The following is a 12,975-nucleotide window of genomic DNA, read 5'->3' as shown; positions in this document are numbered from 1 at the left end:
AGTATGGGTGGAATTTTCAAGATCACCCCAAGTTGGCCTAACTCAACTCCCAGTGAAGCCAGGGGCAAAACCTCCCCTGAATTTCCATGGAGCAGAGTTAGGCCCATTCCAAAGGCTTTTGAAAATCCCATCCAATATTATGACATGTTCTCCCTCATCCATTGCTAGATCAGCCACTGGTACCAAAACAGTTTCTAGGTCAGAAACCAGGCTGAAATGGATCAAGAAAAACTGTGGAACTTATGTGTAGCTTGGAATTGTTCCAACCCCTCTCAATCTCCCACCCCCTCAAAATAAAAAGGTAGGTTCAAGAAAGGACAGCAACTGAGGAAGCTGTAAACATCCAGAGAGGCAGTTTTGAATAAGGTGTGGTTGCCACTTGCTTCAGTGCGGCTGACACCTTGTATTCCTCGAAGGAGAAGATAACATGCCTTAATAAAGGGTTCGGCATTTCTCCACTGGCTTTAAACAGCCGCAGAAGAGCATGGTACCTTATCACAGGTAGCAAGTCAAGCTCACTCAGAACCTTGATAAGTGAAAGGCAAAGTGCATCCTCCCAACCTGCAAAAATCAGCACATTCTCCTTTCCTGCTCCATCACTCTTCCCACAGAAGGGGTCAGAGCAGACCAAATCCAAGTCAATCTCTGCAACACATTTGACAGTTCCCTATGGTGTCAAGTTATACAAAGACTGCGGAGAACTTTCAGAAAATGAAAACAACATTTTTAGGATTATTTTTTAAAACCACACAGAACTACCCTCCAATAAACATTCATTATCACATAATAAAACAAATAATTAAAAGCCATATAATTCTGGATTTCTGATATAATTACTTTTTATGGGCAGCTTTATGGAAATCACCAAATAAACTATCCCTATAAAAAGTGAGTGGTTCTGAAAGGAGGTTTTCTGTGAGCTGGCCGGCACACAGTACAGCACCTTATGGAGGTTTTCTGGACACCACCCAGGACCAACAAGGAGTCTAAGCTTCTGGCGCAAACTCCCTCACTTCTGAGAAAATTTCATGGTGAAAAAGTGCTCCGAAATTATGAAGTGACGGGGGTTAGTTCGTGTGGAAGAAAACCCAAGTATAATAACCAAGTAGATAACTAGGCTTAAAACAGCCAAGAGCATCTCTTGGCTATGTCTTAAGTCCCTCTGGAGTTTTCAGAGATACCGAATTCAGAAGGGTGAGTAAGCATTTGTATTGCCACATGGCTGGCGTCTGTCTGGAATGCCACCTAAAGTTCAAATATTTCAGCCATATTTAAAAGTAAATTTCAACATTCACCTAGGTCACCCTGGTCTTTAAAGCAGACACACTACACAGGGTTTGAGAGGCTTGCTTAACTTTTACCGAATGCTTTGAGATCTTTGGATCTCAGCATTAATTTGTGTGCATTGTATGTTACTATAATAAGGAACAGAGTGCACATGTTGTGTTTGGTTGGATGGCAGCCCTTTCATTCACCCAGGGTGCTATTTTATTATTGTGTTCTGAAGGGAAAGTGTGCTGATATTAGTTTCAGATGCTTACCACCTGTCTGTTGCTTAATGGATCAGACATACTGGCCAGAACACACTTCCAGTGCTAGGGGATGTACTATGTACATCATGATGGTCCACCACCATTTCAGTGTAATCCTGTTGCAGCCTGCTTCAGTGTACACACTCAAATGTGAGGCCAGCAGTGCAGTGAGTACATTTTATCTAAAGGCATTGTAGCAACACCACTTACCCTATGGGGCTAACCACTGCCTTCATTTCCCCTTGTTCAGGTTGGACTCACTACCATACCCATTTCTCTTTCAGGGTCCAGTTGTATTCTTCAACGTAAAACTTCAGCAAATCAGCAGGTTTCATCAAAATCATCAAAACAAAAGCAGTTCCTCTGCTACAGCTCCCATAGCCTTTTCCCTTTGCCTCTCTCAGCCCCTTCAGAACCTCATCTCCCTCCTACAATTACTCTCACAACCGAGCTCTGAAAAGGACGGTACATCCAGTTACATGCAACTACCTAATTTTATCTTCATTTAAATCTTCATCCTTCTTTAACCCCCTTCCCTCCATCCATTGTAATAAATGTCCTGTGTTTATCCAACTTAGGCCCCAATCCTGCAATGAACTCCATGCCGAGTCCCACTGAAATCTAGGAGGCTTCCCATAGGGAAACTGTAATGCCAATCCCACACTTTAAAAAACAAAACAAAAACACATGAGTCTGCCCCGCCCCCAAAATCATGAGGTAGAATTTATTCTTTTTAAAACTAGTGTTCTCTTCAATTTTACTTCTGGGGTATGAACTTTTCAGTTTCACCTTTTGAAGCTTCTACACACATCCAAATAGGCTCATTAATTTTTAAAAGGAATCCTGAAATTCTCACCTATTCACATGACTCCAGGGAGCTGGGACTTAAAGAAAAAACACCCCCACCAACTATCATAAGACTTGCTCTAAAATGGTGAGAGTTGGCAACACTGTCAGAAGCTCAGTGCAAGATCAGGGCCTTCAATTGCAAGTTCTATAAAGAAGGGACTGTATCATCATTTCTGTAATGCACGATGCAATTATATGCTGTTACACAAACATTTAAGTTAATAACACCACCTCCTCCTCCTCCTGTATGAAGATATTTTCCCCACTACCGTAAGTCTTTGACATTGTATCCTGACAGTGGCAAGACTTCAATTTGTCTTCATACAGGGACATTCCCAGTGGACTAAACACATTGGTAGATTATACTTTGATTTCTTTTCTTTTTTTAAGTAGGGGAGGATTGCTTCTTGCCATCAGAACTGAAAAGCAGCACCATGGGCTCAAATATTCTTTTTGTACCAGACTGTCTGCTGAGGTCCCCAAGAAAATAATGGAGAACTACATTAACAAACACTGAAGTTTTGATGGGACAGTAAATTACCTACCAATGCAAGAATGACCCAGAGAGGGAGGCTTAGCTGTATGGCAAATCCTTCATACATCACAGCCCAACTAGTGGCATGGTATCATGGAGATCGGGGCATCATTTGCTATAGGCAAGGCATAGGTCTATATGCTCCACTTCCCGCCCCACATTCTGACTTTGCAGGATATCATATAATCACATGTGATGTTCTATATGCTGACAACTTCGCCCCTCTCCCACTACTAGAATTTTTCTGAAATGACACCCCAGTCCAGATAAATGTTGGATAGCCAGCAAACAAAACAATTTTCCAAGGGTGCCCCTACCTGTATTGAAGAGTTTAATAAAAATCAGAGTATATATATACACACACACACACACACACACTATTGTTGCTATTGAGCTTTGCCAGGAAACCATTATTGTCATCTTCCCTAGTTCAGAATGAAAGATACCTACGACACATGGGATTTTGACTTTACCAGATTTGAGCAGGGACAAGTCTAAACTGCTAAGTTTAGCTCAGCATCTAAACTTTCCCGAAGTTGGAATCAGGGGGCCATCTCTAGGTTTGAAGCAACCTAATATTTTAATGGGACCAGTTGTTTGGCTTGTCTAAGTACACACGGCTCTGGAATATTTTTCTACAGTCATTACCACTCCAAGACAACCAATAAAAGAAATTACATTAATTGACTGTTCTTTGAGTGGATGGCTCTTTCCAGTAATGGGAAGAAAAATGATCAGAGAAAAGCAGCCATCTAATTTTACCCTTAATTATCCATCAGATGTTCATATGTCATGGTCAAACATAATGAGAGCGAGACCATGGTAACTTTTTTTTTTTTATTATATGCCAAGCAAGGGGAAAAGCATTTCTCATGTATTCTCCCTTAACGCAGTACTAACAGTTATTACAAACACTGGTGTAAGAACACAGTCTGGAAATGGATCTGGAACACATTTCTCTGTCTGTTCCCTGACCAACTCTCTTTCCACATGACTGAAAAATCAAAGCCTGTGAAATAGAACGTAGATTTTAGAATTCTCCTAAAATCCCCCCAAACAGTTATTCTCTTTTTGTTATGCAAGTTTCAGTGATAGGAATGGAAATGGCAACTTAAGTGAACATTTGGGTGGATGGACTGTATAGGTTGCAGGTGCAGCTTATTATATCTTTACAATGTAATTCTTCAGCACATTTGAAATCAAAACAACTTATCCAGGGCAAATGCGGAGAACAAGAATTAATCTGTTCTGGACTGTTTACAATTATTTTGTATTTCTGTATTATTTTGTATATTTGTATTTCTGTGATACTCAGGGCTACAAGTCCCCATGCCACAGAGGGGGGAAATGGAAGTAGCAACTTGCTATGGAAAGCACTACGGAAGCCTCTTAGCTGAAAGAAAGATGCCAAGTAGCTTGAGTTGGTCTAGTTCTGATCAGAAGAATATGATCACTGTCCCCGAACTCAGTAGGAAAAGGGGTGTGGTCAGTGGCCCAGTGAGAGGAGCTGGAACAGACCACATGTTCTATCCACGCTCCTCCTGCAAACTGCAGCCATTCCTGCAGGAGACCAGGAGCAGATTTACCATGAAACAAACGGTGCAGTGGCATGGGGCCCCCCAATGACAGGGGAGGCCCCAAAATGCAGGACAAATATCTGACAACCTGCCCCTGAGTCCCGGCCGGCGGCGCAGCAGGGCTCAGGCAGGCAGGCTGCCTGTGTGGTGTGGCCCTACGCTGCTCCCGGAAGCAGCCGGCTGCTGGCACATCTCTGCATGCCCATGGAGGAGGGGTGGGGAGGGGAAGGTGGCTCCACGTGCTGCCCCCACCCCAGGCAGAGCACAGAGACCCGCTGCCGCCCTCCTCCCAAGGAACGCAGAGAGATGTGCCAGCAGCAGAGCTAAGACAGCTCCCTGCCCGCTCTGCCTCACCCCCTCTGCACCGCTTCACTCCCAGAAGTGGCCGGCATGTCCCTGCAATCCCCAATCAAGGTACCTCACTTTATTTTCATTTACTTCCACATTACTTCTAATATAGGAGGAGGATGAAGAAAAACAGAATGAAAAACGTGCGGGGGGGGGGGAGGGGACATAAAAGAATTCTCTTTTTCCTGGCTGGGTCCCCGGGGGGGGGGGGGGGAAAGAGGGGGAGACGCAAAAATGAAGCTGCGCACGGGGTCCCACTAACTCTAAATCCGCCACTGCAGGAGACATCATTGCAAGTTACAACTATCCTCTCCACTAGGATCCCCAAATACCAACAGGGTTAGAGCACAAAGTATGCCATTATGCTGTGAGTGAGCCAATGAAAATATCAACAGGGAAGCCTGTAGTGTTGGAAGCAGACAGTTTGTGGAGACATGGCACAATGGACATATTAGGACATTGATTGGGCTGATCTTTCAGTTAATTTCCCTCAATATCTGCCGATTACACTTTATTTTCTGGCCAACATTTGTAGAAGCTAGTGCACAAATTCAACAGTACTCTGTAGCATAAGTTTCTCCATTGTCCTTCAAATATAGCCTCCTTCCATGTAAGGAGATACCTTTCCCAATCTGAACTAGACTCTCAGTCCCACACACTTGTGTAGAACCCAAAGTCTCCCCTCTATAGGGCAACCAGACAGCAAATGTGAAAAATTGGGAGGGGGGGGGTAAATAGGACCCTATATAAGAAAGAGACCCAAAAATCAGGACTGTCCCTATAAAATCGGGACATATGGTCACCTAGCCCCCCCTACTCCCTCCACCTTCATGAAGTTTGGCTTTAGTAACAAAAAACATCAACAGCAAGATAATAAAGTTCAGCTCAAGCCTTCTTGGCAGATTTGGCTGCTCCTAGGGTTCCTCCCTTAGGACTGCTCAGCCTATACTCTAGATCTTCTCTACCCAGTAAGTCCCTACCACCTCTGTTATATCCAACAAGTAACAAGCCACCTACACCTCACTGAATAAGCAGAACATTTTTAACTCTTCATCTCTGCTAGCAATGTGGGATGTTGCAGGCAAACACTGACAGACTTATCACCCTCCTAGCACTGCATGTTTGAGGCTATTGAATTGAGTATGGTCACCATTGTTTTCCTACTTTTGGCACAATTCTTGAACAGATCATTGGTTCAAAAAGACGACGACATTTCCCCATCTTACTTATGAGAGTTGGGGGTAGAAGAAAAAACAGACAAGGAGGGGAAAAAATCTCAAATAATGTCCCTAACCTTCAAAAACCTCAAACTCAACTTGTGGAAATTAAATTGATATTCCTGGCTAGGGCTGTATGTTTTTGTTGCATTTCATATGTACAAGTGAAAGTCTCTATTATGTGCTGCCTACAAAGAGGTTGCCAACAAAGTTTGCTGATGTTCATGGAACTATGGATAAACTGTCCAAACTGCTGGCATTTGCCACTTGTAGGCAGCGTGATGAATTGTGCTTCTAACTGACAAGTTAGCATTGCATCATAAATTGTTCATGTGAAGTTTTGTTATTTAATTTTAAATGCATGACTCTGACTTCAACATGTCTGCAAGATGATCGATCACCCTGCAGATTTGGATCTTTAAAAATAGCAGCAATTCAAAAGCCCAGTGGTAGAATTTACATAATAGTTAATAAAAAACAGGCCTCCTTAGGAAATTAGGTCACAAAATTATTCTATTTGCAAACAGAAAGTCCAACCAAATGGAGCTGGTAATGTCTAGTATATACAGACTAGACAAAGATGAAATTTTCAATGTATTTAAGTTAGCATTGAAAGTAGACTGCAGAAACTCTAGAGAGTGTTTGTTGGGATTATTTTAAAAGAACCTAGGCCAAGATTTTCAAAGGCGTAGTGATTTTGGTTGCCTCAGATTTTAGAGCCTGTCTCCTCATTTTGAGACACATTAAAAGGGTCTGATTTTTTGATGCTAGTACTTTTGGAAATTCAGGTCTTTGGAGGGTTGCAAGTGGGGGAACCAAAAAATCATTAGTTACTCTTGCAAGTCTTGGGCTGGTCTGTCCATATTCAGGATTCCTTGGATTTTATCCAGCATTTAAATCCCAGGTACCACCATTCAAAAATGTTGGCTAAATCAATGAGTAATCAATTAGATGTATCTGATCAATAGTTTCCAGAATATGGCTTTATTCATATAAAATTCATCCTGACCCTAGTCAGTAGTTTCCTTTGGCACTGATGCATGTGCATTGGTAGCCCATGGAATTTTAATCTAGGGAGCATAACTACACACATTTGTCTATTTCATACACAATATCTCTACTGTAAATAGGCTCTGGTCTCGGCTAATCGGAGCACCGAATGCTCCCCCACATTTTCTGTTGCTTTTCCATATACCGTCACATATTTCAGATGCTACATCCAGGAGCACCACCATCACAGGGCTATGTTAAAACTCTCATTTGCCATGATTGCTACAGAAAATGTGACAAACAATTAGGCTGCTGCTGGACTGATACCATTGTCCATCATGCTGACCAATATTGTCTCGGGAGGGGGTGGTCAGGGGACAAGGAGCAGGGGGAGTTGGATGGGGGGGCAGACGGCGGCAGGAAGTGGGCAGATAGGGGGTGGGGGCCAGGCTATTTGGGGAGGCACAGCCTTCCCTACCCTGCCCTCCATAATGTTTCAGAACCCTGATGTGGCCCTCAGGCCAAAAAGTTTGCCCACCCCTGTTTTATATGTATTAGTTGGGATTATGTTTTCCAATGTGCATTGCTTTGCATTTTTCAACATTGAATTTCATCTGGCATTTTGTTGCCCAGTCACCTAGTTTTGTGAGGTCCTTTTGTAGCTCTGCCCGGATTGCATGGGAATTAACTATCTTGAGTAGTTTTGGATCATCTGCAAATTTTGCCACCTCACTGTTTACCCCTTTTTCCAGATCATTTATGAATCTGTTGAATAGGACTAATCCCAGTACAGACCCCTGGGGTCCACTATTTACCTCTCTCCGTTCTGAAAACTGACCATTTATTCCTACCCTTCGTTTCCTATCTTTTAACCAGTTACCAATTCATGGGAGGACCTTCCCTCTTATCCCATGATGACTTACTTTGCTTTGGTGAGGGACTCTGTCAAAGGCTTTCTGAAAATCTGAGTACACTATATTTACTAGATCCCCCTTGTCCACATGCTTGTTGACTCCCTGAAATAATTCTAGTAGATTGGTGAGACACGATTTCTCTTTACAAAAAACATGTCGTCTCTTCCCCAGCAAATTATGTTCATCTGTGTGTCTGACAATTTTGTGCTTTACTATAGTTTCAACTAGTTTGCCCGGTACTGAAGTCAGGCTTACTGGCCTGTAATTACCAGGATCACCTCTGGAGCTCTTTTTAAAAGTTGGTGTCACATTAGCTATCCTCCAGTCATTTGGTACAGAAGCAGATTTAAATGATAGGTTACAGACTAGAGTTACTAGTTCTGCAATTTCACCTCAGAACTCTTGGGTGAATACCATCTGGTCCTGGTGACTTATTACTATTTAATTTGTTGATTTGTTCCAAAACCTCCTCCAATGACACCCCAATCTGGTACAGTTGCTCAGATTTGTCACCTAAAAAGACTGGCTCAGGTTTGGGAATCTCCCTCACATCCTCAGCCGTGAAGACCGATGCAAAGGATTAATTTAGTTTCTCTACAGTGGCCTTATTGTCCTTGAGTGCTCCTTTAGCATCTCGATCGTCCAGTGGCCCCACCGGTTGTTTATCAGGCTTCCTATGTACTTAAATTTTTTACTATTACTTTTTGAGTCTTTGGCTTGATGTTCTTTGAATTCTCTTTCGGCCTTCCTACTTATATTTTTACACTTCTTTTGCCAGAGTTTATGCTCCTTTTGATTTTCCTCCCTAGGATTTAACTTCCACTTTTTAAAGGATGCCTTTTTGTCTCTCACTGCTTCTTTTACTTTGTTGTTTAGCCACGGTGGCACTTCTTTGGTTTTCTTACTTTGTTTTTTAATTTGGGGTATACATTTAAGTTGAGCCTATATTATGGTATTGTTAAAAAGTTTCCATGCACTTGCAGGGATTTCACTTTTGGCACTGTACCCCTTAATTTCTGTTTAACTAACTCATTTTTGTGTAGTCTCTCTTTCTGAAATTAAACACTACAATGTTTGGATATTGTGGTATTTTCTCCACCACAGGGATGTTAAATTTAATTATATTATGGTCACTATTATGAAGCGGTCCCGCTATATTCACCTCTTGGACCAGATCCTGTGCTCCACTTAGGACTAAATCAAGAATCATGCCTCTCCTTTTGTGGGTTCCAGGACTAGCTGCTCCCGGAAGCAGTCATTTAAGGTGTCAAGAAACTTTATCTCTGCATCCTGTCCTGAGGTGACATGTACCCAAACAAACAGACCACATGGTATATTTCAGTTAAGCAGCAAGCACACCACAAACACACACTACAAACAACAAATTTACCCCAAGGGTCACGTAATCACTCCTTCACCTGGAGAACTCCCTCGCAAAACTCCACTAGCCACGCGTCTTAACTATAAATAAATAATACATGGGAGGTAATTACCATAGGTCACAGGATGCAGAGCATGAAAAGCATTCACCTGGGGACATTTAAGCTTAACAAAGTGCTAAGAACATTATCAACAAACAGCAAGTCTGGTGTCTTGACCTGAGAACACAATCAGAAGAGGAGATCCTTTGATTTCCATTCTGCAGCTTGCAGAAACCTAGAGAGAAGAGCCTCTTCCTCACTTTGGAGATGCCAGAACTGAACTGGCAATAGATGGTAGAAGACTTGAGCAATATATACATAGACAGAGACTGCAAGCGTGAGCTAGCTGGCTTGAAATTCTGATAACACCCTCACCAGTGTGTATGTAGCAAAATATCATTTTTAAGGGTTTAGTATTTCAGAGACCTTAGTAAAGGTTAGCAGACTCACTACTCAAGAGCTTAAGCATCGATAAACTATCTGTATCCTATACCTCTGACTGAACCTACAAAAGAACAACCTTGAAATCACTGATGAGATACATGCTTGTGTTGCTCATCCCTTTGATAAAGGAGAAATAGTACCTCCGAACCTTACATTTGAGAAAGGAGGAGATGATGCAAAAGCAAATCCTGGCCTCAAAGAAGAAAGACATTTCTTAGCAACCATCACCAAGTCCTGATGCTAGAAAATCTTGCCCTACTTTAAATGAGAAAAAGGAAGACTGCAGTGAAAAGTCACCATATTACACCAAGGTCAGATGCCAGTCTGTCAAGGAAAAGGCACCAGAGCCTGAAGCAACTGCAGCCAAGGTCAGTTATCACTAAAGGGCTCAGTCAAGCCCTGAAATGAAGGCTAGCAGTTCACTGGTATCAGAAGATGTTCGGCCACTGGGGGAGGAGCTTAATGCTACTGCAGAAGCAGCAGCCCCTCTCAACATCCATGCGAGAACACAGGAGGCAAAACTGAGGGCAAGTCTACATCAGCACAGCTGCTCCACTGTAGTGCATCTGGTGAAGATGCACTATGCTGACGGGAGAGTGCTCTCCCACTGGCATAATTATTCCATCTCAGCGAGAAGCAGAAGCTATGTCAGCAGGAGAGAGCCTCCCACCAACATAGCGCTGGTGTGAAGCTTGCATCGCTCATGGGGATGTGGGGGTGCTTTTTCATACATAAATTATATCGACTTAGGCTGTAGTGTGACCTGCCCTGGTTGACTGAATGGCTTTGTAAGAAAATGGGCAGAGACTTGGGCAGGGGTGAGGAGAAGAATCCCCATCCTCTCCATAGGGACTCATCATAGTCTGCACATGACTTCACCTAATACTGAATTCCACAGACAATGAGCATGCTTAGGAAGGGGGTGAAGTACAGGCTGGGGTATCGATTGATGTCGCTGCTCTTGGTGAAACTCTATGCTGTGAATAATAGTCAAAGTTGATCCATCAGCTGTAACCTAATCCCGGATGTTAGACAGTACCGTGAAGTTGTATCCTGCATGTGCATGTTTGAACGCACTTGTGATGAGCACCCTCTCTCTTACTTCTTTGTAGAAGGGTTACAACGGCTGGTGAATAAATCTTGCACTACTAATGAAATATAAACCTGGCCTGTAGTTTTTAAAACAAACAAACACACACAAACTCTCCACTTAGGCTTTTCTGTTCCCCTCCAACTTCTTAGCTGGGACCCCATGCTTTGGCCAAGCTTCTACTCCCAACACTTTTTTTTGGTTTTCTTTGATAGACTGAGAAGTTCTTTCATAAGGTTCACCTGGGGAAAACTTATGAACCCAAGCAGATGTTTCATGTTTTCCCCTCACTCAGCAGATTGGCAGCAAGTCTATCTATTTCATAACAATAGTCAGACACCAGTGAATCCCACTTTTTTTTTAAATTTACAAAGAATCCCTCCTGATACATTTTTTAAATGTAAAAAAAAACCTTACAAATAAATCAAGCATCTCTGTCCAGGGCAGAACTAGTAGTAGATGGAACGTGTAAGAGACTCCCTCTACTGGACAACAGAGATCTACACTACTTTACTGTTCTGAGAATAGAAATTAGAATTCAAGAAATTTGCCCAACATTTTCAAACCTAAATATGAACATAGGTGCCTCTGACTAAGTCTCCTGAAGTTGCTCAGTACCTCTGGAGACAAGGACACATATTTAGATGCTTAAGTAAACACAGATTTAAGTGCTTAATATTAAATATACAAGTTTGGAAATGTTGGCTTCTTTCCAAGGCTTTTTTTTTTGGTTAATTTTAAAAGCAAACTTTCTGCCATAAGAATTCATTCATCCCTTCTCTTGAACTCCACAAGGCATTTCTATAGGGATCTCAAAGTTATTTGTAATCTTTAACAAATTAATCCTCATCGCACCACCCATCAGATTAAGTATCATCATCCCCATTTTACAGATGGGAGCACAGAGAGACAAAGGTAACACAGCAAGTTGGTAGAACAGCTAGGAGGTGGGATTAAAATCCAGAATCTCCAATTTCTAGCCTCATGCTTTAACCACTAGCCAATGATTCCTGTGCTTAGGCACGTCTCTTCTTTACTGCAGTCTTTAGCACTGATTGAGAGAACTGGATCAGCTAAAATAACCAACCCAACCTTTTGCCTGAAGTTCAACCCAAACTTTCTTTGGAGGTTAAAAATGTTTAAACCATCCTCTCCCTCCCTCTTATCCTTCCTCTTTTAAATTCCATGCACTACCTGCTTCCAGCTGAAACCAGAAGAAGAAATACCACCAGAAAGAGCTTCTCCTGCAGTATTTTTGGCCCAACTACCAGAAACTGGCTCAGAATTGCTATACCAGAGCAGCCAGTGGTGTGTCTTGCTCAACATCCTGCCTCGGCCAGTGTTGCCAACTCAGCAATTTTGTTGCTAGATTCAGTGACTTTTTGGTTTCCCTAGCGATGAAGTAAGTGTCAAAGTGACCGGCGACAAATTGCAGTGATATTCAGAGAAAGAAGTCACCAATACGTATAGTCACAAAATCAAAATAAAATCCATTCCATGCTCTTCTTACCTCACGATCCTGCCGGCGGCCGTCAGCCTCTGTCACTGAGTTGTGATGTGATGCTGGGCAAGTGGCTTGCACCAGACTTTTCACGGGTGGTCACTTCTGCATATAATTAAAGGTGCTATCATAATGCATGTGCAGAATGGGGCCTAACTTGAGAGTGCTTGACTTTGAAACCTTTAAATCCTGAACTTTGTATTTGCAAATTTTTTATGGTTTTAGTTTATTGATGAGAGCCGTTATCGAACGTTAAATGAAGTTTTGTTGTGAATTTCCTACATTTGTTAAATCAAAAGAAAATATTTTCTGTGCTATTTAAATAGCAAAGCACTTACACATTTGTTGTCTTCAGTGTGCATTTTACTGCCATCGTTATCTTTGTGTGATATTTCAGCGCCCTCAGAGCCACACTGACCTACAACAGTAATGAAATTAAAGCGTATTAAACCCAACTTTTTCATGCAACTTCAGTTTTACTACAACTTTTAAATGAGTTTTTTTTAATTGCGTAAAAAAAATGGAGTAGGGACCCATATCTATAGTTTCCTGCTTTC

General features: G+C 42.2%; 1 protein-coding gene across 14 annotated transcripts in view; it reads right to left on the bottom strand.

The window, feature by feature from the left end:
- LOC123352512 (collagen alpha-1(XXVII) chain B-like) overlaps positions 1–12,975 on the bottom strand; it is a 287,024-nt gene that overhangs the window by 263,394 nt on the left and 10,655 nt on the right. For 12 of the 14 annotated variants that reach the window (XM_044992754.1, XM_044992742.1, XM_044992753.1 and 9 more), the window contains exon 2: positions 12,757–12,836. In XM_044992754.1, the coding sequence (XP_044848689.1) occupies positions 12,757–12,791 (35 nt within the window). In that variant the 5' untranslated portion in view covers positions 12,792–12,836. Of the gene's footprint in view, positions 1–12,427; positions 12,524–12,756; positions 12,837–12,975 lie in introns of those variants that run through there. The other 2 variants (XM_044992746.1, XM_044992747.1) reach the window with 1 other exon arrangement.

The sequence above is a fragment of the Mauremys mutica genome, chromosome 18 (assembly GCF_020497125.1).
Source record: "Mauremys mutica isolate MM-2020 ecotype Southern chromosome 18, ASM2049712v1, whole genome shotgun sequence".
NCBI lineage: Eukaryota > Metazoa > Chordata > Testudines > Geoemydidae > Mauremys > Mauremys mutica.
The sequence above is the reverse complement of the archived record's forward strand: the minus strand, read 5'-3'. Positions and strand labels throughout refer to the sequence as shown.